At 41.8% G+C, this 27,132-nt stretch overlaps 1 protein-coding gene across 1 annotated transcript in view; it reads left to right on the forward strand.

The window, feature by feature from the left end:
• The window catches only part of LOC146796334 (uncharacterized), a 56,339-nt gene extending 30,105 nt beyond the window's left edge, over positions 1-26,234 (forward strand). Inside the window, exon 3 of the mRNA XM_085628859.1 lies at positions 22,703-26,234. Within this exon, the coding sequence (XP_085484985.1) occupies positions 22,703-25,964 (3,262 nt within the window). The 3' untranslated portion in view covers positions 25,965-26,234. The remainder of the gene's footprint in view (positions 1-22,702) is intronic.
• The last annotated feature ends 898 nt before the right edge of the window (positions 26,235-27,132 follow it).

The raw sequence follows: 27,132 nt of genomic DNA on the forward strand, positions 1-27,132 counted from the left end.
TTAAAGAAGAGATAAAGGCGGGGGCAGTGCCTTGGCGGGCCTGGAAGACCATGCAGCCCGTCTTAAAAAGGGAGCGTTCTTTTACGGGAAGCCAGTGAAGCTCCCTGAGAAGGGGGGTGGAATGGTGGTAGCGTGGGAGGCCGTAAACCAGCCGGGCCGCCTGGTTCTGGATCGACTGAAGTCTTCGCAGGCTGTAAGCTGGAATGCCATGATAGAGGGCGTTGGCATAATCCAGTTTTGATATCACCAGGGCGGCCATAATGATCTTGAGTGCCTGAGGGGAAAAGAAGCGGGAAACAGAGCGGATGGTGCGGAGAGTGAGGAAACAAGAGGAGACCACGGAGCTGATTTGCGGGTGAAGGGTGAGGTGATTATTCACTTTGACACCCAGTGTTTTGACCGTGGTTGAGGGGGAAGGTGCGGGCCCAAGAAAGGGGGGCCAAAAGTGAGAGTCCCAGGGGCTGGATGAACCACCGGTGAGAACCAACTCGGTTTTATCCGGGTTCAGCTTAAGGTGGTTGTGGTTCATCCAGTCCCTGATAAATGTCATGGTAGACTGGAAATTAGAGACAGAAAGGGGAGAGGAGGACAGATCAAAGATGAGCTGGAGATCATCCGCGTAGTTGTACACGGTGACCTCCAGCTGCTGAAGCGCGAAGATAAGAGGGAAGATATAGAGATTAAAGAGCAGGGGGGAAAGAGAGGATCCCTGGGGAACGCCACAAGTGACCGGGAGGGGAGTGGCAGAGAAGATGCCTAGCCGCACTGCCTGGGTGCGGTCCCTCAGAAAGGAGGAGAGCCAAACCAGGGCTGATCCCCCGATTCCAGCCGCCCTGACACGGGACAGTAGGATGGTATGGTCCACCGTGTCAAAGGCGGCGGACAAGTCAAGGAGGACCAGTGCCTGGTGTTTGTTATCATCCAAACCCTTTCTGAGATTATCTAGGACTGAGACCACAACCGATTCAGTCGAATGTCTGGGGCGAAAACCGGCCTGGCGAGATGCCAGCCCCCCATTGGTATCAATATGGGCGCTGAGTACCGCGGTGACGTGGCGTTCCATCACCTTGCCCAAGAAGGGCAGCAAGGAGATGGGGCGATAGTTGGCCGAGATGGAAGGGTCCGCGCCAGGTTTCTTCAAAATGGGTACTATAGTAGCTGCCTTTAGCGCGGGGGGCACTACACCCTGCGCTAGGGAGCTATTGAGGAAGGCGATAGGGGGTTCAGAACAGCAGGAGTAAATTTGCTGCAGAATACGTGCCGGGCAGACATCCGCCGGAGACCCCGACTTCACTTTGGGAAGGATCTCCAGAAATGATTCCTGAGAAAGGAGGGGAATGGAGGTGAGAGGGCATTGAACGGTGGGAGGGGAAGGATCAACGAATGCAGGTGAAGGTGGTGGAATGTTGGCCTTGATGGTAACAATCTTATCCAGGAAGTAGGTGTTGAGTTGATCACAAAGAGGCTGGGAGGGGGGGATTTGGGGTGAGGTTCGATCTGAAAATGCCAGGTCATTTACTATGCCAAAAATTTCCCTTGGTTTATTTTCAGCGGCCGTTATTTTTGCAGAGAAATGGGCGGTTTTTGCAGCGAGAATTTCTATTTTATATTTGGCCAGTGATGTGAGGAAGTGAGTTTTTAATAAAGGACAGTAATTTTTCCTCCATTGCCTCTCCGCCCGTCGGACGCTCAATGTACAATGCTAAAGGAAGGGGGCTGGGCCTAAGGTGACGCAGCTCCGTGGTGCTTACTGGAGGTACCTGGTGGGCTAGTTGGCCCCTAGGGGACCTCTCGATTGAAGAGGAATGAATTCCCCAACTTAAAACGCGCCACAGGGTGTGTTTGCACAGTATCACCTCAGGCCCCGCCCCCTACCTTCACCACTGTGCAAATGGCCCCATGGCGCATTTTAAGTTGGGGGATTAAGTCCCCTTGAATCCTGAGGTCCCCTAGCAGCCAACTAGGCCACCAGGTACCTCCAGTAAGCGCCACGGAGCTGCGTTGCAGAGAGGTGTAAAAAGGGGTGTGGCCTCATTACACCTCTCTGCAACGCAGCTCCCTGGCGCATACTGGAGGTTCCTGGTGGGGTAGTTGTCCCCCAGGGACCCCTAGTATTCAAGGGGAATTAGTTCCCCCTCTGCAAACATGCCAGGGGGCGCGTTTGCAGAGTGGTGTAAGGAGGGGGCGTGGTCTCCGGCCCGATCCCGGTCTTTTTTTTTCTTTTTTTTTTAGAAGGGGGGCTGTGTAGCCCCCCTTCTTTTTCCATTTTTTTGGCCCTCGGGACCCCATCCCCCAGGGCCTGCCCCCAATTTATGTTTATAAAAAAAATAAAAATCGGGAGGGGGGCACGCGGCCCCCCTCCCGAGGCCATAATTTGCCCTGGAGGAGGCTGCGTAGCCCCCCTCCTCTGGCCACTTTAAGGCCCCGGGGACCCCAACCCCCGGGGCCAGCCATTGTTTTTAAAAAATGTTTTATTTTTTAATTGGGGAGGGGGACCGCGTGGCCCCCCTCCCAGGCCACATATGGCCCTGGGGACCCCATCACCCCACGGTCCCAGCCGCTCCCCCCGTCCTGCGGGAGCCGGCATTGCTTTTCCACATGGGGAAAAGCAATCAGCTTTGCTTCATTGAAGTGACAGCAGGTTTCTCTTCTCTCGCTTCAATGACGCAAAGAAGTTTGCAATGACAGGGCACCCCGGGACACTGCAGGAGCCGGCTCTGGGGGGTGGCGGTCCCCAGGGCCTATTCAAGGCTCCAGGAGGGGGGCCACGTGGCCCCCCTCCCACACTGACAAGTTGCCCCAGGGGGTGGCGGTCCCCGTGGCTGGGGGGGGCCTGAGCACCCCCATCCCAAATAATTTTAAGCCCCGGGGGTGGCGGTCCCCGGGGCTGGGGGGGCTTCGAGCCCACCCACTCATTTTCAATAAGCCCTGGGGGGTGGCGGTCCCCGGGGCTGCGGGGGGGGGGCGTGAGCCCCCGCATATAGTATCTTTGAGCCCAGGGGGGCGCGGTCCCTGGGGCAGTGTGGGGGGGATTGGGACCCCCCACACTTTCTTTAATTCTGCCTCCGGGATTTGGCCCCCCGGGGGCCAATTACCAAAGAAGCACGGGAGCCCGCGCTTCTTTTTTTATGTTGTTTCGGCCAAAATTCGTGCTGGGTGCGCGAATCTCACCGATTTAAAAAAAAAAAAAATGCTTTTTTTGGCCCTGGGGTTCCTTGTGGGACCCCCTGAGCAGGTCTAGGGGGTCAGGGTGTTTCTACCCTGCCCCCTTGTCGCATTTTTCGCGTTTGTTTTATAGGTTTCTGTGCCTCGGTTCTACCGAGGCACAAGATGGCTGCCAACACTTCCTGATCTGGAGTGTTGACAGCCAATTAGAATACAGCTCGTGCACGGCAGGGTGCGCGCTGGGTGCGGGGAGGGTGCGCGGATCCTCCGAGGCCATAGATATATCTATCTTTTTAACTCTAATTTTCTCAGGAACTACTGAACGGATTTACACCATTTAAGCAAAAGTCACGAGTCTGTACTGAAGACTACCTCTTTGCCAAATTTAGTGTAATTCCGTTCAGCAGTTCGGGCTGTAGCTGCGTCAACAGGTCCTATGGGAAAATGCATGGGGAAAATGTGTTTTGGGACCCCCCTTTTTTCTCAGCCCCCGCTTGATGAATCATCATTAAATTTTCAGGATAGGAGCGGACCGGAGCTGGTCAAAACTTTGGAAAATTTCGCGAAGATTCGTCAATCGGCGCCAACGTTATTCCAAATAGAATGTTGCGGATTTCCTATGGAAAATAGGTCCTAACTATATCTACCTACTGGCAACTGCCAGTAGGTAATACATATATATATAAATATATATATTTATATTTATACTCACTGAAAAAACACAAAGGTTTCGGGACCTTTATAGTTAGTTAGACCTTTCACTCGTACAAAACCTGAGAAATTCAGCCATTACAGTTAGTTCAGCTAACTATAACTCGCGCCCCTGCAATACACTGCTGAAGTCGTCACATATTACATCATTCATGACATGGTCAGTGACATCACTGATGACATCACTGATTACATCACTGATGACATCATCCAGTGACTGTGTGTTTCTGTAAAGTTTAAATATGTTTTATATATAGATTATGGATTATGTGGCAAAAGCAGACAATTGATAATTATGTGAAAATCAGTGCAGCCAAACAGTCGCATAATTCCAGTGGCCTTGCTCATACCTCTGACTAGGTCCGGAAGTGCTCCTCAATGGTTCCTTCTTTTTTTTTGTCTCATTGAGTTTATAGTTTAACTTCTATAGAAACGAGGAAGACTAAACCTGAGGTTACCACTCCACAACACAGACTATCATACCACATAATTACTCACTTTAACACATAATCCCACTCTACGTAATTCCTATACACTAAATACCACATACTTTCTAGCCACATAATTTCACTGCACCACATACCACATAATTCCACTACACACAACATACATCCACTCCACTCCCAAAAACATTAGTAAAAATCTTTTACATTTACAACGCCAATAGCTCTAACTCTCACAAATGAGAAACGTATTACATTGCAAGTGCTTCTTTAGCTACTAGTCGCGTTTGCAGAGTGGTGAAGAAAGGGGGCTGGGCCTCCGACCAATGCTCAGGAATTCCACTGCGAAGGACTTACAGGAGGTATGAGGAGGGCTTCTTGACCCCTTTTCACACCACTCTGCAAACGTGCCTGCTGGGGCACTGCTGCTTGGGGGATGAAGTCCACTTGTGTCCAGAGGTCCTCAGGACACAAGAGGACCTCATTGCCCCACCAGCAGTGTGCCAAAAGGCGCGTTTGCAAAGTGGTGTAAAAAGGGGCGTGGCCTCAGACCACCTCTCTGCAATCCAGCTGTGTGGTGCTTATTGGAGGTACCTGGTGGGCTAGTTGGCCCCCAGGGACCCTCAGTATTCAAGGGGACTTAATCCCCCAACTCAGAACGCGCCAGGAGGCACGTTTGCAGAGTGGCACAGGGAGGAGGCTTTTTTTTATAGAAGGGGACTGTGTGGCCCCCTTCTTTTAATATTTTTGGGGACCTCGGCACCCCATCCCGTAGGGCCTGCCCCTTTTTTTTTAAAACAATGGAGAAAAACCAGGAAGGGGGCTGCCCCGCAACACTCCGAGGCCGATTTTGGCCCTCGTGACCCCACCTCCGAAGCATTGCCTCCTTTTTTTATACATATTTGAAGGGCTACGGGCTGCGTTGCCCCCCTTCCCTGGGCCACTATTGGCCCCAGGGACCCCATCCCCCGGGGCTTGGCCATTATTAAAATTATAGCTTTTTGAGGAGGGGGCCGCACGCCCCCCCTCCCCAGGCAGATTTCAGCCCCGGGGTCCCCATCCCCCTGGGCCAGGCAATTCTTTTTTTAACTAAAGGGAGGGGGGGCCACTTGGCCCCCCTTCTATGCCACTCCTGGACCCGGGGACCCCCTCCCCGCGGCTGGCCCTTTGCGTTGGGGACTAGGGGGAGCCCCAATGCCCCCCACTGTCCCTGCCGGCTCCCTGCCTCCTGCGGGAGCCGACTTTGCTTTTGAGCAAGGGGAGCTGCTGACATGGTGCTCCCCTTGCTCAAACGCAATCCTGCTTTGCATCGTTGAACCAAAAGCAGGTTTTCCTGCTCTCGCTTCAACGAAGCAAAGCAGGGTTTGCTATGGCAGGGAGGGAGGCGTGCTCCCACCCTGCCATAGCAAACAGCAATGTCCCGGGGTGGGCACCCCAGGACATTGCAAGAGCCAGCTCTGGGGGGGGGTGGCATTCCCCAGGGCCATTGAGGGCTCCAGTAGGAGGTGGTGGTCCCCGGCGCCGGGGTCTGCAACGGACCCCAGCATTCAAATAATTAGTGCCCCAGGGAGGTGGTGGTCCCCGGGGCTTGGGGGGGCCATGAGGCCCCCCGCATATAATTAAACAGTTAGATGTGTGGTTAGGCTCCGCCCAGATATCAATATTTTCTTATTTTTTAATGTCCTAGAAACTACTGAACATATTTGCACCATTTAAAAAAAGCACACCTTCTAGACCAAGACCCACCTTTTGCCAAATTTGCTGTAACCTGTTTCAAAATTCCTATGGAAATTAACATGGGGAAAACGCGTTTTGGGACCCCCCTTTTTTCTCGGCCCCCGCTTGACGAATCAATCCGAAACGTCAAGACAGGAGCTGAACAGCGCCAAAGATATTGGCAAATCAAAAAATGCTTTTCCTATGGAAACTAGGTCATAACTATAACCACCTACTGGTATTATATATAAAATATATATCTTTTTGTCCACACGCACAGCGATTTTCAGCAGCGTAAATAGGAGAGCACTCACAGGTCCTCATCAAAAGTTATTTATTGGTGCAAAGACCCCCCCGCACTGACAGGCGCGTTTTGGCAATCTGCCTTTTTCTATGTCAGTTTCCCCAAGTGTATGACACATATTTAAAGTGCTAAACGTGATTACGTGAGTAAAAAAGAAAACATCAAAATCAAAGAAGGCCTCGTAAATTCACTGCATTATACAGAATACATGGCGGCCATCTTAGAACTTGTTCCGGAGTCAGTACGAATTCAAATAAATTCATCAGTACTCAAAAGTTATATATACAGCTATTTACAAGTGGTTAAGAAAATAGAAATATGTATACATATACACATTTCATGATGGGGTAATCAAAAATGTCAGTCTCATTTGACTTCCATCAGAAGGTCAAAAATCAATATAGCAGCTTATGGCCAGGTTGAATACCTTTTTATCTAGCCTAAATGAATATTCATTCTGCCGCTTCGATGCGAAAAAGTTAATAATGGCATATTGTGCCAATATATATATATACACACACATATATATATATATATATATATTCACTGAAAAAACCATAGGTTTCACACAAGTTATAGTTAGCGGACATTTTACTGATAAAAAACCATTGAAATTCCCCCGTTATAGTTAGTGCAGGCAACTATAACTCACGCGACCGCAATCCTCTGCTGATGACATATGTGTCTTTATGAAAAAAAAATATTTGTAATATATGTATAGCTAAAAATTAATGGAAGAAGACATGGGTAAATAAGTGTCTAAATACAGTATTAGCATCAGCAGAGGATTGCGGTCGCGTGAGTTATAGTTGCCTGCACTAACTATAACGGGGGAATTTCAATGGTTTTTTATCAGTAAAATGTCCGCTAACTATAACTTGTGTGAAACCTATGGTTTTTTCAGTGAATTTGCGAGGTTTTTTAAATGCTAATTCCTAACTATAACGTGTGTGAAACCTATGGTTTTTTCAGTGAATATATATATATATATATATATATATATATATATATATATATATATATATTCAGTGAAAAAAACCATAGGTTTCACACATGTTATAGTTAGCTGGACATTTTACTCGTAAAAAACCATTGAAATTGCCCCGTTATAGTTAGTTCAGCTAACTATAACTCACGCGCCCGCAATGCACTGCTGATGACGTCACATATTACATCACTCATGACATGGTCAGTGACATCACTCATGACATCACTGATGACATCTCAAATGACATCACTGATGACACCATCCAGTGAATGTGTGTTTTTCTGAAAATTAAATATGTTTTATATATGTATATCTCAAGGTCGATGAAAGAATAAATGGGTATATTACTGTCTAAATGGATGATTACTTATTGAAAAATTGATTGTGTAACTGACTGATTAAGTGTATCATAGTGAATACATGGCTTAGTGAGTAATGTTTAAATATATAAATATCTGTATCAGTCTCTCACTTTGTGTATAAGTGGCTGCATGGGTTGGTGAGTATCTACATGGGTGTCTATATAGGATATTAGTTGGTTTTTTGAGTATCAGTCTGAGTGTCTGCATGGTTCGGTGGGGGGTATTACGTAGTGCATAGGTGCATGAATGATTGACTCACTGTTTGTATGTGTTGATCAGAGCATGTGTGCAGGACTGCATGGGTGGATGAGTGTGTGTATGGGTGTGTTAGTGAGTGAATGACTGTCTCAATAGTGTCTTTATGAGTAACTACATATGTTTTAAACTAGTATATGTGACTATTGGTGTAAATAAGTGAGTATATGTGAGAGTGAGACATTGGAAGAGTTCCTGTATGAATAAGTATGTGTTTCTATAAGTGATTGTTTAAAAGACTAAGTATGTGTAAGTTTCCGTAGAAGTAAGTGTGGTGGTGTGTGAATAACTGTATATGCAAGTAAATGTATGTTTTATTCTTTATTAGCATGGGTGACTATGTGTGTGAGTAGCTCTATGGATAAGTGGCATTGTGTTACAGGATGTATAGGTGTATGAGTACATATGATAAGTGAGTACATGTATGAGTGACTGTATTGAACTGTTGGTGAATGAATGGATGTGTATGTGGATCTTAGAATTACTGAAGAGGTTGTTGTAACTGTTATTGGTATGTCCATTCTTTTGTAAATTTTAGTCTCTATTTTTGTATGTGTGTATCAATGGTTATATTAGGGTGAGAGGAGGTCTGCCACTCTATCACAAGGATGATGTCATCAGTGATGTCATTTGAGATGTCATCAGTGATGTCATGAGTGATGTCACTGACCATGTCATGAGTGATGTAATATGTGACGTCATCAGCAGTGCATTGCGGGCGCGAGTTATAGTTAGCTGAACTAACTATAATGGGGCAATTTCAATGGTTTTTTACGAGTAAAATGTCCAGCTAACTATAACATGTGTGAAACCTATGGTTTTTTTCACTGAATTTCGAAGGTTTTTTAAATGCTAATTCCTAACTATAACGTGTGTGAAACCTATGGTTTTTTCACTGAATTTCTAAGGTTTTTTAAATGCTAAGTCCTAACTATAACGTGTGTGAAACCCATGGTTTTTTCAGTGAATTTGCAAGGTTTTTTAAATGCTAATTTTTTTTTTTTCTTCTATTTTTTCTAACATATTTTTATTTTAATTTTCTTACCTTTTATAAAGACTATGATTAAATTTTTAAAATTCTTTAATATGTTTTTTTAAATATATTTTTTAAAATAAACATGTAAAATTTATTAGCAGTACTTTTTTTCTATTTTTTTTATTATTTTTTTAGTACGCGTACCGTAAGCTCACGGTAAGCGTACGGTTTACGCAACGCCCGTAATTTTTTTACGCTGCTTGCGTATAGTTACGCAATTTGCGTAGCCGCGCGTACTCCGCGTGGGACGCGTACGCGTGTACGCTACACGCGCACGTTACGCGGAAGTGTCGGGGAGTGACTGTTATGCGCATGCGCGCAAGCGCGTGTCTTTTTTACGCGCATGCGCACTTTTGCCGTAAGCGTACCGTAAGCGTACGGTAGGTCATGTGATCATGAAACACAACTTTTGATTGGTTGAAACTACTTTCAGTTCTAGAACTCTCCTACACCACACCCATTCCCCTCATTTCTGCTTGTGATCCCTTAGGAGAAGGAGCTGGGTTGTCTTTGTGATACGATGGCAGAACAGCAGAGCTCTTCTGAGAGTGAGGCTAGCACTAGCAGCACTGTCTTGAGGCAGAGAGCGAGGAAACAAAAGCCCTCTTATGTATGGGATTATTTTACTTTTCCTGAAGGCCAGCAAAAGGTGAATGCACCCTTAGTAACTTGCAAGCTGTGTAAGCGTGTACTTTCTAGAGGTAATCCTGACAGGAAGTATTCCTTTGGGAATCATACCATGAAGAGACACCTCCAGGATGTACACAGAAGGACACATGGTCATCTTTTTGGAGGTAACTCTTCAGAAAGACAAGCAAGTACATCCACAGCAGCTCAGCCTGGACCATCATCTGCAGAGCTGACTCCTTCTTCTGCAGGTCAGGTGAGCCCTTCATCTGTGGGGGGAGAATCTCCTTTTGCTGGCCCTCTGGAAATGAACCCTCGATTTCGAAGGGTTGATATTCGATGCACCTTTTGTCAAGATCTAATTTGCCATAGGGAGACCAGTGTTTCCCTAGTGAACAACAAAATAGATCAGCACATTTGTCGCTTTGAATAATTTTCCCATGCTTTCTTTCCTCTGTCCCTGCATGAACACAACGGTTCTTTTAAGAGCCAACCTTATCTTTCATCTTTTTTTTACATATGTTTTTAAAAACTTTTTTTTTTTTTTTTTTACCGTACGCGTACGGTGCGCGTACTTTTTTTTTTTTTTTTAAAAAAACACTAAAAATCAATTATCACATTACAAGGTCCTTGAGAGACTACAATTATTATTATTGACTTACCATACCCACTCAGAGTCATGTTTTCACATTAGTCACAAAACTAAATTTCTTTGCCAATTTGAATGCACACTTACTGCTCTTTTTTTTGGCAAGTGATAATCACTTTTACAGACTGACACATTATGAAACCACTTTTTTGATTTTCTTAAATGCACATGTCCAGACTGCTTCTTCAGACCACCACCATGTGTAACCTGGGTGGCTGCCTACACTCCAGCAAGGGCAACCAGCCTTAGTGATGCTGAATGTATTTGCATTACAGACTGAAACCTGAAAACCCCACTCGCTTGTAAATACTGTGCATGATTATACATGGCAAGCAGATGGGTGTGTGCTAAGAGTCTGCTTCTTCCCCCAAAAAATCGCTCCCCCTTTTTCCTACTAATGCAACTGTGAAATCACCAGAAAAAAACGCAATAAATCTCTGCCTATAATTCCTCTTTGCACACAGAGTCATGTTTTCACATTAGTCCTAAAACGAAATTTCTTTGCCAATTTGAAAGCACACTTACTGCTCTTTTTTTTTTGGCAAGTGAAAATCACTTTTACAGACTGACACATTATAAAACCACTTTTTTGATTTTCTTAAATGCACATGTCCAAACTGCTTTTTCAGACCACCACCATGTGTAACCTGGGTGGCTGCCTACACTCCAGCAAGGGCAACCAGCCTTAGTGATGCTGAATGTATTTGCATTACAGACTGAAACCTGAAAACCCCACTCGCTTGTGAATACTGTGCATGATTATACATGGCAAGCAGATGGGTGTGTGCTAAGAGTCTGCTTCTTCCCCCAAAAAATCGCTCCCCCTTTCCATCTAATGCAACTGTGAAATCACCAGAGCAATACGCAATAAATCTCTGCCTATAATTCCTCTTTGCACACAGAGTCATGTTTTCACATTAGTCCCAAAACGAAATTTCTTTGCCAATTTGAAAGCACACTTACTGCTCTTTTTTTTGGCAAGTGAAAATCACTTTTACAGACTGACACATTATGAAACCACTTTTTTGATTTTCTTAAATGCACATGTCCAAACTGCTTTTTCAGACCACCACCATGTTTAACCTGGGTGGCTGCCTACATTCCAGCAAGGGCAACCAGCCTTAGTGATGCTGAATGTATTTGCATTACTGAGTCCAACCTCAAACCCTTAAACTATTCTTTTTTTTTCCAGTACACCTTAATTTATTGTGAAAACATAGTCCATATATTTTTACATGTTCCTCACATTTAAATTTCTCCCAAAACAGAAAATGATAAACATAACTTCAACAAAAAGAATTTCCATTTCTATTATTCATTTCTTAAGTTACCACATACATCCCCTCTCAAACTCATAACTCACCTTTAAAATTAGTTAGTTGTGAAAGAAATGTGGCACTCAAACAGCAGATTATCAGAGCCAGGATCTCTGTTCTGTTCACCTCTCTCCTCTCAGCAGAACCAGATAATGGCAAACTTTCCCTCTATTTTTCCACACATATACATGTAAGTTTCAAATCTCAGTGCTTCCCCCTTTTTTTCAAATGTAATCACACATTTCTATTGGTTGAAAACCAACCCTTTTCCAAAAGTACCCTGCCCCCAACTTGAATTCTGCCTAGTACCCTTCCCCCAACTTGACTTCTGCCTGCTACCATAGCAACAGCTCATGGAACACTGCTGTGTGGAGTTAGGTCAGAAGTTCGCCAACACATTTTTTTGTACCAATACAAAACATGCTTCTATTAATTTACACATACAGCCTAGTTTTTATTCTAGAATGGTATGAAACAGCCAATCAGTTCTTTTTGTTTTGTAAAAAATATGTATGCCTCCATTTCCAAACTGTCTTTCTTTTCATATTGCCATTCTACTGAAAGACACCTCCTGAGTGCATCCAGTTCTCCTTTGAAGATGTTCACAGTGTGGATTGCAGGGCACAGCTATGTCTTCTGGAGTGAAAAGTTTGCAGAGAAAACAGATATGGTGAGAGACCTTGCTTTGCCAAATGTAGACATTAAATGGATTGGTCAGAGAGGGTTAAAGTGGCACCAATTGATGCCATTGGTGAAATCCTTCATGCAAATCCAACACCCTGACCTCATAATAGTGCACTGTGGTGGCAATGACCTAGGCACTTTGACTGGGGTAGGTCTGGAAATGCTTATGAAGGACACCTTTGCACAACTGTTTTCACTTTTCCCTAAAACTGCCTTTGTGTTTTCCAACATATGCCAAAGGCAAAAATGGAACTGGTCCAATCATTTCTGTCCGCAGATTGACAAAGCAAGAAAGCACGTCAACAAATCTGTTTCTGCTTTCCTCCGTGACTATGGTATGGGTGCCATTTACCACAACAACTTGCGTTATGACATGCAAGACATTTATAGAGGAGATGGTGTGCACTTCAATGATGAAGGGAACAGAGTCTTCCTCTTGAACCTTAGACTCTGCATCGGTACTTACTTGTAGGTACCACTAAAAAATCATTTCATAAACACAACGGCTCTTTTTAGAGCCCCCTAATATCTAAACACTTAAATCTGAATTTCATTTATTTTTTTATTTTTTTTTTCTACCGTACGCTTACCGTAAGCTTACCGTACGCGTACCCCGTGATTTTTTTTAAAATCCATAAATGTTTTCTTTGTACTTTTCTGTCCTTCTTTGACCCCCTCACAAATGTAAGGGGGTCTGTAACTCTCCTCATTGCCCCCTTTTCTTGTTTTCACTCTTTTTTTTCTGAGTGAAACACACAAAATGGCGGCCGCCGCTTCCTGGTTTCGGCCGATTCGAATGTTTACTAAGATCTAACAGCCAATCAGAATCGCGCTCGCGCACGCCACCGTACGCGTACCGTAAGCTTACCGTAAGCGTACGGTAAGCGTACCGTAAGCGGGCTCAGATATATATATTGATTTAAAGGCTATTTTCTCAGAATCTACTGAACAGATTTACACCAAACCTACAAAAGGCACTTCCTTGACATAGGGACTACCTCTCTGCCAAATTTCTAGTAATTCTGTTCAGCCATTCGGGCTGTAGCTCGTTCTAAAGGTCCTATGGAAAAATGCATGGGAAAAACGCGTTTTGGGACCCCCCTTTTATCTCAGCCCCCGCTTGACGTATCCCCCCGAGACTTTAAGGGTAGGAGCGGAGCGTAGCGCCCCACCTATTTTGAGAAATTCGCGAGGATTCATCGACCGGCGCCAAAGTTATTCAAAATAGAATGTTGCGGATTTCCTATGGAAAAGGGGTCCTAACTATAACTACCTACTGGCGACCGCCAGTAGGTAATATATATATATATATATATATATATATATATATATATATATATATATATATATACACCACATCCGACTCCTCACAACGAAACTGGACACCGACACGAGGGAAACATTTGGCAATACCGGCTTCAATTCAGAATTACGCTGCGGCGCGTTTCGGCAATTCCTGCCTTGATCGCACAGTGATCGCTACTCCATCAACACACTTTTAAAACAGCAGCGTAACAAGGTCACATGACCGGTGTTTCACAATGGGCAGCAAAGAAAGACTTTTACATGTGCATATTATCGGCACCAAACACTCACATTAAGTCACTTGTTTAAAAACGAACTGTTTTTAACCCCTTCCATGCGGGGCAAATTCCGCCGCGGTGCGAGGGGGGGCGGGGCTGGGCGTGGCGCTCAGGTGCTCAGGACGGCTCCCGGCCATCATAAATCACGGTGGGTGTGTGCTCATGACAGCCGGGAGCCGTCCGAACTCCGCCCACTAATTAATTCGCCCGCACAGGCGGGGAATTTGCCGCGCGTGGGCGGAGCGACAACGGTCGGACGGCTCCCGGCCGTCATGAGCACACGACTACCGTGACTCATGACGGCTGGGAGCCGTCCTGAGCATGGAAGGGGTTAATATTACAATTCATTTATGTGTTTTCATGACTTGTTTGTAGGAAAAGTAACAATTATACCTTCATTGTTTTCCTTTTTCATTATTCATCATAAAGTGCCTGTGCATAGTACTTTCAACTTCTCATAAATCATTATGGCATAAAAGCCAAGTGCCTGACTTCCAATGTTAAAAATCTTCACATTGAAAAACTCTACAATAAAATGATACATCTCATTCTATATTGTAGTCAGATTAATCTACTACAAAGAAATATGTGCATATCGACTTCATTAAAATTCATGAAAATACTTTTTACCAATTTGAATTATGTTAGAACTGAGATTGAATGCAATAATTACTTTCCAAATATGTGAATATTCTTCCCAAAGGGGGTAATTGGCAATAAACATCAATACAGTATAGTTTTTAAACCTTTATCAACAGTGGTACATTAAAGTGCTGAATCACTGTTAGATTTGAGCCTCCGATCGCCTCATAGGGTGATTCTGATGTTTTCTCAATAAGGGTGTTGTAGAATCTATGGGTTAATCAGAAAGTGGAGATGCTTCAGTATTGGGTTTAAAACATCGTCAATATGCCAGTGCAAAATTGTGTAATAAAGTGCAAGTGCAATACAGTACTATGATATCAATTATATATCGGCCAGTACCTGAACATTCAGTGCAAGTGCATCACCTGATATGTCCTACTGATCTTTATATTAGTGCAAAAACTTTTTACGATAAAGTGCAAATGCAATACAGTACTCTGATTTTAATTAAAAGACAATAGATTCTTAAACCCAAAATTAATATGTTTCAAATCTATTCTTCTTCATGGATTTCCAAAACATCCTCATTAAAATCTCCTCTGATAATAAAACAAAGCTCTAAAAATTTTACTAAAGTTAACCCCCTTAACAGGAATCCTTTTAGTGAAAACTATACAGTTCTGATGTTTGTATTACCTCCATCCTTTTATCACGTTTCACATGAGTCTCGTCAATCTAAGCTGGTCTAAAAAGATGTAACTCTGCTGAAATACCATTAAAAAATCTGAATCTGGATAACTGATTTAAAGTAGATAGACATATAAATCTTCTTCAATATTTAGTCCAAACAGAGTCTTTGTGTTAAATAACATAGCATATCTAGACTCAAGTTGGGGGTGTTTACTCTCTCTGTCACGACCTCTCCTCAGTTTAGGGACTTGGGTTATTGCAAAATAGGACAGATCATTTAAATTACCTTTATGGAATTCATTTAGATGCCGAGCTACCACATAGTTTTCATTGTTGTTCTTGACAGCCCTTAGGTGCTGCAGAATGCAAATATGTACCATATGAATAGTACTGCCCACATATATATTTGGGCATGTACACTGCAAAATGTATATAACGTATTCGCTTCTGCAATTTAGGGAGCACCTGATTTTCTATGCACTGTGCATAAGTGGTGACATCACCTGTTTTTCATTGCATCCAATATTGTAAGCTTTGCATTTGGAGCATTTGTAAAATCCTGGGCCGCTCTTCAGCCAACTCTCCACTTTGCTTACTTTAGGGCTGTTAACTACCAGATCACCCTTCATAGATTTGGTTTTGTTGAAGGTGATCATGGGTCTGCGTGATATCATCCCATTGAGAATAGGGTCTCTTTGCACTAAGTGCCAGTGCCTACACAGGCTATCTCTCACTTTAGACTGGTAGGCACTGTATCCAGTGATCATTCTTATTTGATTTCCTGTATTTGCCTTCTTCATTATTACTTTCTCAGTATCAGGTTTCAAAAGTGTCTGCCTCTCTATTTTGTTAACCTTCTTACATGCTTGATCTAGGATTACAAGATTATGGCCTCTCTGAATGAATCTTTCAGTCAGGGAGTTCTGAGCTTCTGCTAACGCTAGTGCCTCACTACAGTTGCGTTTCATCCTCAGATGCTCAGCATAAGGGATACTCATTTTGAGCCTCTGAGGATGAAAACTCCCAGCGTGGAGGATGATGTTTCCTGCTGTCGGCTTTCTGAATGTCCGAGTGTGGATCATCCCATGTTCTACATATACCTCTAGGTCTAGGAATGATACCGTAGTCTCACTGATGTTATCTGTAAACCTCAGGTTGAGATCATTTTCATTAATGTCCTGCACAAATTTCTTCGCTGAGTCCCACAACCCATCCCAGATCACAAATACATCATCGATAATTCGAACCCAGGTTATGATGTTTTCATCCCATTCCTTAACATGCTTGACTTTGAGCACCTGCTCCTCCCACCAGCCCATATGCAAATTAGCATAGCTGGGGGCGAAGCAGGTGCCCATCGCCGTCCCTTGTAGCTGTTTATATGTCTCACCCCCAAACATAAAGTACTTGTTCGTCAAGCATAACCTACACATTTCCACTAGCATCCCTGAGTGTTGGTAAAAGCTAATGGATCGTCTGTTAAGATAGTGGCGGATTGCACGAAGGCCATCTTCATGTGCTATGCTTGTGAACAAGTTGGTCACATCCAACGTGATCAGGAAATAAGATTCTTTCGAAACCACATTAGAAAGTTTGTTCAGGAAATCCCTAGTGTCCTGAATGTATTGCGGGAGTGCTTTGACAAATGTCTGCAGGAAGGAATCTAGGTATCTGGACGTGGGTTCAAATAAGCTCCCAATTGCAGATATTATGGGTCTGCCTGGTGGGGTTTCCCTGTCTTTATGTATCTTAGGAATTAGATAGAGGATGGGGGTGACAGGATGTTCTATCTTCATGAATAAATATTCTGCCTGGATTAACAACCTCATCCCTCTCCAACGAGCTAGATCCTTCAAGAATTTATGTTTTACCTCTACTAGGTTGCTTTGGGGTACTTTTAGATAGCATTTGTGGTCCCTTGTGGTCCCTTAGTTGCATCTTTGTCTCCGTATTGTATGCATCTAGTGGCCAAAGGACCACATTCCCACCTTTGTCCGACTGTCTAACTACAATATCCTTTCTGGTTTTTATCTTTTTTACAATATTCTGGTATTCTTTCTCAAATTGACTGTACTCTTTCAGGAATGTTTTACTGGAGGTGAGTGATAACTCTTTAAGGTCCTTAATCACCCAATCCGAAAACAAATCAATTGCATCTTTTGGGGTGTTGGGGGTAAAGGTTGATTTGGGGTTAAACCCAGACATGGTAATGTCAAAAATATCCAAACCCAATAAATCAACCGTTTCACTTATATTTCACTTATATTCACAGTTTTTGACAACCCCTCTCCCTCAAATTCAAGTTGTTGTAAATCACACAGTACCTCCATATCCCCAACTTCCAAGTTTCCTGTTTCTTCTTTGTCTCGTTGGTTCTCGGAAATCTGTCTCCTATTGTAGAAGCATTTTCTAAGTTGCAGTTTCCTGACATACTTAAAGAAATCAATACAGGTTTGCGTATAGTTAAAATTTGCGCGTATACAGAATGATAAACCTAGTGACAACATTTGGTTCTCTTTATCTGTTAACTTTAGATCCATTAAATTGATGATGGTTGTACCATCTTCCATCATCGACGTTGGTATGGTTCCTTTGTCTGTGTACCTGATCTCAGTTCCATACCCATGCCGTCAGTTTTTTCGCCTCGTTTGAACTCTTTTTTCTTTCTCCTTTGCAGATTTGGCCTTGTATTCCGGTCCATGTATAAAAAAACAAATTCCTCAATGACTGATGGAGGTTCACGTCGTTTGGGAGTTCTGTTACTTTCCTCCGATCCTGTCTCTATATCAGAGCTCACCAACGAACTCGCCTCTGAGCTCAGGTCTGTCAGTTGCTCATCTTTTCTTGTTTTATCAGAGCTGGTGAGTTTGGACAATCTCTGCCTCCGCATGTTGTCAAACCGGCGGGCAAATGCATATATCTGCCCACGCTGATAATCCATCCTGTCTTCTTTGGAATTTAGTGGCTTTCCGTTCTCTTATTATTTGCTCATGCTTTTTTAAACGGGTATACATTTCTGATCCAAACTTTTTCAGCATGTCTTCCTTTGCCACTCTCGTTAGATCCATCTCAATCTCTTTGATTCCATCTAGTATTTTGTAACAATCTTTATTTGCATATTTGATAAGAATGTTCATCATATTCTGCGATGATAGCGCATTGTTCACATCCCACTCCTGAAGCACTTCAGGGTCTGGGTCTTCGTAGGTGGGGGCTGTGAGGACCCTTAATCCATGGGGGACTCTCCCCACATCTAGGTATTTGCTCAGGGATTTCACTTCCCACTACTTTCCACCACTTAGACACCTCATTGCGCTTTAATTTCTCATTACAACATTGGTTTCAGTCGACGTGGTCTTCAGTTCTTGACTGTGTTCCGATAGAATCTCAGGTCCCTCACTAAATACTGAGTCTGCAGCCTCCTCTCTTTCTTTCATCCAGTTATCCATTTCAGTGCAGTTCACACCAGGAGCGATCACCAAAACACACTACTTTGTAGCCTGAATGAAAATTATCTGACTCGCGATGTTTCCACGCCGGGTAACCTCCCCGGCTCCTCTCCCTGTTTGAGATTCTGTAACGTACCGCACTTCCTGGTGCAGCGTGTCCCGGAAAACCAGGCCTCCACCGATGCATCGTCTCCGGGGGGCTTCTCACCTTGCGGTCAGTATTCGCATTTCTCTCTCCAATATTGGATTCACAGGGGGGTTTCTCGTTCTGCCTCATGCATTTTCCTCCATCAATTGCCAGATACCCATAGAAGCACCAGACCGAGGCTGCATCAGTGTTGCCACTTTTCCGGCACGTAGCGGCTCAACACGAACACAACATCCGACTACTCAGAACGAAACCGGACACCGACACGAGGGAAGCATTTGGCAATACCATCTTTAATTCAGAATTATGCTGCGATGCGTTTAAGCAATTCCTGCCTTGATCACACAGTGATCGCTACTTCATCAACACACTTTTAAAACAGCAGAGTAACAAGGTCATATAACCAGTATTTCACAATGGACAGCAAAGAAAGACTTTTACATGTGAATATACATATATATCAACTCAAGATCAATTGCTTAATGTGCGCATCTGCAGATATATATATATGTATATAATCTACTTTTTGTAGTAGTACATTTAAAGAATGAAATAAAGAAATTAACGTAATGTAAAATATGTATTTTAATAATGGTGTGTGTGTATATATAAATATATGTGTATATATATATATATATGTATGTATCTAAACATATATGTATGTATGTGTGTTTATTTAAGTATATATTTATATATGGTATTAAATATTAGTGAGATTTATTTTCTTTACGTTATATTATTGGTATATATTAACATTTTAAAGATTTTCTACTATAAACTATATATATATATATTAAGAAACACTATTTTTGTATGTTTTTATACAATAATAGTGTGAAACGATTTTTTTTGTGATATTTCTCGACTTTATAAGGATAGGCAATCGATATTTTTGTAAGTGATATTTTTTACACTATATTTCTGCCACACGATATTGTTGATTCCGATATTATGACAGTTTTCCCTGCCATAACTAGCATGAGAAAGCACAGCCTTTCAAGATCAATTTCAAGGCATTCCGCTGATGAACACCGAGTTTGTGGACATTTGTTTTCCATGGCTGTACCATGGAAATGTATATGGAAGTTGGCCAAAGTCAACTCAGAATATCATTGCACATCCTTCAGCTTTTAGAATGTAGTCTATATTATCTAGAGGCTATGACCTTTGAAAAACAGTAGGATTTAAATACAGCTTGGTAGAAATTCGGTTGAGGTTCATTGCTCCAACTATCCTTAGCCTGGTGGTTTTCCACATAATATTATGCACCCAGTTGCCATCTTTAAATGCTCCAATCTCAATGAAAATTGCAAGTAGTTTACAATTTTGGTTATATAGTGTTTCAAATGTATACATGGTTGCACAGTGGGTTGTTAACATTTTCAGACTCTGATGCAAATGCGAGGAAGGTACAAGTTAAGATGATGGGTTTACATGGGAGAGATAGTTTAAGGTACTCTTCTGATCTCATTGTTAAAGTTCTTTGATATGACAGAGTTCAGGAACAGCTTTTAAATTTCCAGTTTTCAATTGCCCGAAGTCTTCAAACATTACTTTACCAGACATTTGAATTAATAAGTGCTCATCTTACTGTAAAGTGGTCAACATTTTAGATAAATATAATGCCAACAATGTATTTACTTACAAAAAGAAACATTTTATGAAAAGGATCAATATTGATTTGTAGAAACATTCAGCATTAAGGTGTTTGTTTCTTTTAGTTTCCTCCAGTAAGAAAACAAAAAACGGACAAATGTAAAAATAATAGAAACTGAAACAATTGTTGAGGTATTTACTGGCCCAATGAGAGTATGTGCTGAGCTCTACTTAACATTGCTATTTCGGCTAATTTACTGGGTCAACTTAACCAAATTTTCTGTAATTTTGCAATAAGAACATATCCATTTTCCGTGGCTGTAATCATTTTGTTTAGCAAGTTTTCTGATTTAGTCAATTAAGACCAATAAAACATGCACAGCAAGCAATATAGAAACTTTCCAAATGCAAAACAAATCCCTCGGCAGCACTTTGACCAACCTTATGGTTTGTATTGTGAGTTTGGAATGATTAACAATTCTACAGCATATGCACAAGCAAACTAAATTCTAAATGTATATAATGTTTCCTAGAGGGTTGTGCTGCCCACATAACTGTCCCACTCTTGTTTTGCAAAGGTACCTAATTTGACAAGTGATATCAATTTTAATCACAGAATGCTCATGTGGAATCCAGAATTCCGTGTCCCTCCGTCCTCCAGACCTTTGACCAGGAAAGAGTTACACTCAACCTTAGTGCTCCTCCACTTTGTGACCCATGATCCCCAGACATATCAAACTGAAACTATTACGCTGCTGTGCTACGTTTGTCTCTAGGTAAAAAAATTCATGAAAACGAGAGACCCCACCTATCGCCCCAAATACATTTTTGTTCAAAGTTCCCCTCCTGAGTACTTCCACCACAGAGGTATCCCTCCTAGGGGAAAAGCATTGCTTTCCAATTTGTATTGTATGTGTGTTTGCCACCCACTAGCACCAGGATGCCATTATAACAGCAACCCAGGACTGCAAAAAAGAACTATATGAATGAGTCAACCATTTGCCTATGAGATACTTGATATTCCTGAATCCTACTGCAATTCCCATAGGCTGTCAATGTCATATTTTGAATGTCTGAGATGGAATTAAGTGTAGAATGTAATGCTTTGTTTATTTATGTTACTATTTTTTGAGCAATGCATATGCTGATATTGATATGAACCCAGAGCGCATTATGCCAATGTAACCTCATTTAGGGCTTGATTTAATTATAGGTAGATAGCCCATTTCTCCACCAGGATGACAGAGTAAATTACTCTGCCTCCCTGATGAAGATGCAACCCACCTAATGTATAAATGACTGCCAAACTGGCGGCCATTTATAAAGCATTGGCAGCAATCAAAAAGATAATGCCCCCATTGCCACTGGAGTCATCTCCCTTGACAAGAGGGACATTTTTTTAGTATCCCTTACCACCAGCGTTTACCATCCTAACTGGGCAGACAGGCATATAGCCGATCCTCTGACAGCCCTTACTCCGTCAGCCATTTGCAGAAGTTTGGCTATGAAAGTGATAGAATAGTCACTGCTATGGTCAAACCTATGGTCCTCCTGCATATAAATCAGGTGGACAGATCACTGTGTTGGAAGTGAGGGAACTCCGTCGCCCGTGCGACAGAGTTCCCTCTTTTCCAACATATATATAGGCCCCTTAGGTTTTTACATGTATACCAGTGAATGATTGGAACAAATTTGGTCTGTGCATCTCCTATCAAATAGAGACTGATGAAGTATATATTAATCTAGACGTTTGGGGATTCTAACCAATATTTAACTCAATGAGCCAAATACTTTGACCACACATTGTCGAATCCTGTTAACTCTAGCTAACCATTACCTTAGCTGACCAACAATAATTCCCAGCTCTTTTGCACTCAAATAGACTATAAATTGAGTAAAGATAGCACATATACCCACTAAAGTGATTGCAAAATTGAGGTAAGGGTCAGATCAAATTAATGGTCAGTTACAATTGAGGTATAGGCGTCCTTTAGTGCTACATTTTTAATTAAGTTTTACACCTTTAGAAATCAGTTTAATTAATTCATGACTGGACATAAAAGTTTTGTTTATTGTTGTAGCTTGAGCATTTATGAATTAAAATCAAAGTTATTTTGTGAGTACATACGGTTTTGGTTGGTTGGGATGAATCAATCAGAAATCTCTGAAATGTTTACATTTGCTAATGTCACTTACTTGACAGGTCTGGTCTAACATTCACATTCAAGAAGCTCTAAATATCTAAATTCTCTGAGAAGTAAAAAATAAATAAATACAACATTCATATGACCCTGATGGTACATACGTAAATGAAAACGCATGATTGCACATGCTTATATATGTAACCTATCCTTGAAGATTTGAAAAATATCTGATTCTTATTTATGTTTTGTAGCCTACATAACTATGGTGTATACCGTGGAAATGTTTACTGCAAAGATCATCATAGCCTTCTCACGAAAGCCAAAGAAAGCAGCATTGAAAATTTAAACAGAAAACTTCAAAAAGAACATCAGCTGACTAAACCTGGACAGTCAAATCTAGGGACAGACATCAGAGGGAAACATGGCCAGGAGAAGCCTAACTTCCACAAGATGGAAAATGCTGAAAGAAAACAAAATAAAGACTTACAGGGTGACATAAAGTTATTCAGTCAAAGCAGGAAATCAGGGAGTGTTGTGACCAGTCATTCAGACCAAGGAAAGAAGCTGAGAATTCACTGGCCCCCTTTACAAACACCTATTAAAGATATCAAATCAAATAATAATAGACTAGTGACTATACAATGCCCTCCCCTTAATAGTGGAAGAATCTTGCAAACTAACAAAATAGCTCCCATTAAACTAGCTTTGACCACAAATAAACCACCAATGGGGCAACCGATGACTGAGAATGATGTAGAAAGACATACAATACCTGTGTCAAATGTTCCCTTTTCTACAGAAAACAGCAGCATTTTTGCTAAGAATGCACCTGGAGATGAAAGAAGAACACTCCAACAGCTTACACAGAAGTTAAAGTCTCATAATGGAAATACAGCAAAAGTAGGCAACAATGGAAGAAAGCTAGTAGAAAATAATGCTGTGTTCCAGAATACTAACAGGATCCTTTCTCTTGCAACAAAAGTGTCATTCAGTTCCCTCTCTCCTCACCTAAAAATCCTGAAAGTAACAAAACCCACTAATCCCAAACCTGTGACCAAAATAAAGAGCGGGTTAAGTGTGTCTTCTGATGGAAGTCATATCAAGAATGAACATATGGACTGTCTGACTCCGTCCAGTAATAATACCCTGATCACATTAAACCAACAAGTCATGTACTCAGGCCTGTTGAAAATGGATCCTAAACCAGACCTGACAGCTGTTTTGGCTGGTCCTTTAACAACCCTAGAGAAACAAAAAGAGGATAAAGCAGATGCAGGCATTTGCAAAAACGGGTCCCTTGATGTTCAGGAAGATTCTGCATTGTTTGCTGATTCAGGGTCTGATCACATAGAAGAAATTGATTGTGTTTCACAGCCATGCCAGCCTGTGACTTGTGCACCCACAGTACAAGGAACATGTGGCAGAACAAATGGAAAGACATTCCTCCCTGACATTATGCTAGTATCAGATGTAAGAGCAGAAGAGTCTGGAAGGCTGAATCTCGGCACGGTAACAAAAGAAATAGATATAGCAAGTGATGACCCAGAGGTCATCAATGAAGAGAATGACATTTTATCCAACACCAAACATCTAACACAGAACAAAACAAATGTCAAAGATGGAGATTTACTTCTGTCTGATGAAGTAAGCATTGGATCAGAGAATAATCAATTAAATCAATCAAACACTTTGGAAATTGACAAATACTATGTTGAGCACATACATCCAGCAGAGAAAAACAAAACACTTCATACATTGGAGCCAAACGTTTCAAATATTGACGGGAAGGAATCATATCACCAAGATATTGATTCTTCAGACTCTGGTAACACCCTGAACCAAGAAACTGCACAGAAGCATCACAAGCAAATAGGACTCACTGTCATGACAAGGGACAATGAGTTGCAACCTAGTCCAGCAAACCTTACAATTGGCTCAAGTCAATGTGTAACTGCCTCAGCAGTAGCACAACTGGGCTTGCCCTCCAATGCAGACTATGCAACTTTCCAGACATATGGGTCAAGTAAAATGCTGGAAGTGACCAACATTCAAAAGCATGCATCTGAAAAGAAAATTGCTGAATCAACACACTCTCTTGCCAGTATCAGCAAAAAAGGCATGCTGGTTTGTGAAAGTCCACCTGGGCCTGAAAGATGTGATGTCATAGAGGAGAACAGAGAACGGCAGGCTAGAAAAGAACAATCTTTAAAACCAACAGGTTTTGACAAAAATCCCTTTTCCAGACTTTTTCCCTTGGATGTTAAAGACAGTAAACTAAAAAAAGAAAACACAGGAAACAAGAGGGTTTCTTTAGCAAAACCCCAATCTGCCCTAGGTAAAATATTTGGATTATCTGCAGGCACTCTAAAAAAAGAAGAGCAAATATTAGAAACTAAAAAGTTGGCACAAAAGCCATCAGATTGTAATAGTAAGTTTGAAGGAAGACCATTCAAACATTATACAGGTTTAGAAGATACCACAAATCCAGTGACAACAGAGACAACATGTGTGGTAACTCAGAATGAAAGAACACAGGAAGAAAGCAAAACACTAGAAGAAAGGTGTCAAGAATCACAAATAGTTGACCCATTTTGTTATGCTGAATGTAAAACAGGAAATGTTCCAAGCAAAGGATTGCTGCAGTTTAAATGCAACCGTATTTTAGAATCTGAAGACAGCACAAAGTTTGCAGGACCCAAAAATTCAAGCCACATGGAGAATGAATATGAAAGAACAAATCCTTCAGAGATGATCCAAAGCCCTACTGATCTTCAAACCGTCTGTCAAGATCAGACTCAATCAAAGCCAGAACAGATGAAGGATTTACAAAATAGTCTTCCTGGACTATTCGATGGTGGTATTTCATCTGACTCACTAATTCCTCATTGTGGACCTGGAATCATCGAACCGGTCACCACCAGACAAATAAGTCAAACAACACTGCAATCTGAGAATAAAGGGACAAGTCCATTAGACAACGGGCATGCAGATGCTTTAGTTCACACTGATACAACATTTGACCAGTTAAGAATTAATGAACGCCAAGAACCAAGATTGTATTCTGATAACCTAAATCTTCTAGGAGATGAAATGCTCATATTGCCTTGCAATTTTGAAAGAAATGTTCTCGCTAGTAATATAAATGATCCTGGCACATATCTCAATAATTTCAATCCTCCCTCTAGTGAAAATGTGTACATGCTACAGCCCAGAGATCAGCAATACTTATACTCAGAGTTGGATGAAAGAAGTGAAAGCCTACTGCATGTTAATGATGTAACTCCGTTACTTTGTTTTTCCCCTTATTTAGTCACTGCCTCAGGTACACCATGCAATGTTGATACAGCAGGCATGCCACGCGAACTTAACATCACTGGCATGCCACATGATACTGACACCACTGGCACGCTAAGTGAAATTGAAGGTACTAATAATTTTCTTATCACAGCATTAATGGAACAAAGCAATGCACAGTTTCAAGGTCCTTCAGCATGTAATGACCCATTTGGATAAGCACCATGTATTTAGTCCAACCATGTGGATCATGTCTGACCAGCTGGATGAATGGTGAAAGTATATCTCAACCTGCATTACAGTCTGGAAGCAGAAACACTTGGCTCTTAATCTTCAGTATGCATTGAAACAACAATGGCTGAGAGTTGTATATTTGTTCAGAATTAGGATCTGCACATGCTGTAAACAAAATTATGAAAGTCATAATCATTCATAAAAACAATTCAAAAATGAGAAAATATAAATAAAGAATCAATTAACATATTTGAATCAATATTATTTTTGTATTTTGTGTGCAAAAACAGATGCTTTGGGCCCAGATGCTCAAACTTTGACAAATTAACATACAAGTAACCAGTCTTTATACAAAAAACACAGTGGACACAAAACTTATAAGAAAGCCATACAGTTGGTCGAAAAGGAATCATATGCATCCAACAAGCATAGTTTAGACAAAGATTATCTGGTTCAATTTATTTTTGGTGTAGATGGCGTTTTAGCCCAGAATAGGTTTAACCCCTTCACTGCTAGGCCTTTCCCCCTCCTATGCTAAGCCTTTTTTTGGGCTATTTGGGGTAGTTCAAGCTTAGGCCCCTGTAACTTTTTGACCACATAAGGTATCCACGCCAAATTTGCGGCCTTTTTCCCAACATAATGGGGATTCTAAAGGTACCCAGGGTTTGTGGATTCCCCTGGAGGATAACCAAAAATTAGCCAAAATACAGCTACATTTAAATTTTTTTTTAAATTGAAAAAAGGGCTACAGATGAAAGTGTCTGGTTTTTCCCCTGCAAATAGCATTAAAAAGGGGTTGTGGTGCTGAAATCACCATCTTCCCAGCTTTTAGGGACAAGCAGAATTTTATCTGAAAACCAAAATATTTTACACAGTTTTGGCATTTTTCTGGGACATAGCCTATTTTTGCTATTTGTTGTGCTTTTCAGTTAATGGTAGAAATGGGTATGAAAGCAATAATGGATCCTGGAAAGCTATACATTTTGAAAACGTTGATAAAATTCTGAATTCAGCAAGGGTTCATTTGTGTATATCCTTTAAGGTTTCTTTATAGAAACTAACCGTTGAATATAGGAGAAATTAAAAATTAGTTGAAAAAAAACAGTTATCTGTGTCAACGTTTTTACCTGTAACTTCTTCTAATTATGACAGC

The sequence above is a fragment of the Triturus cristatus genome, chromosome 10 (assembly GCF_964204655.1).
Source record: "Triturus cristatus chromosome 10, aTriCri1.1, whole genome shotgun sequence".
Lineage (NCBI taxonomy): Eukaryota > Metazoa > Chordata > Amphibia > Caudata > Salamandridae > Triturus > Triturus cristatus.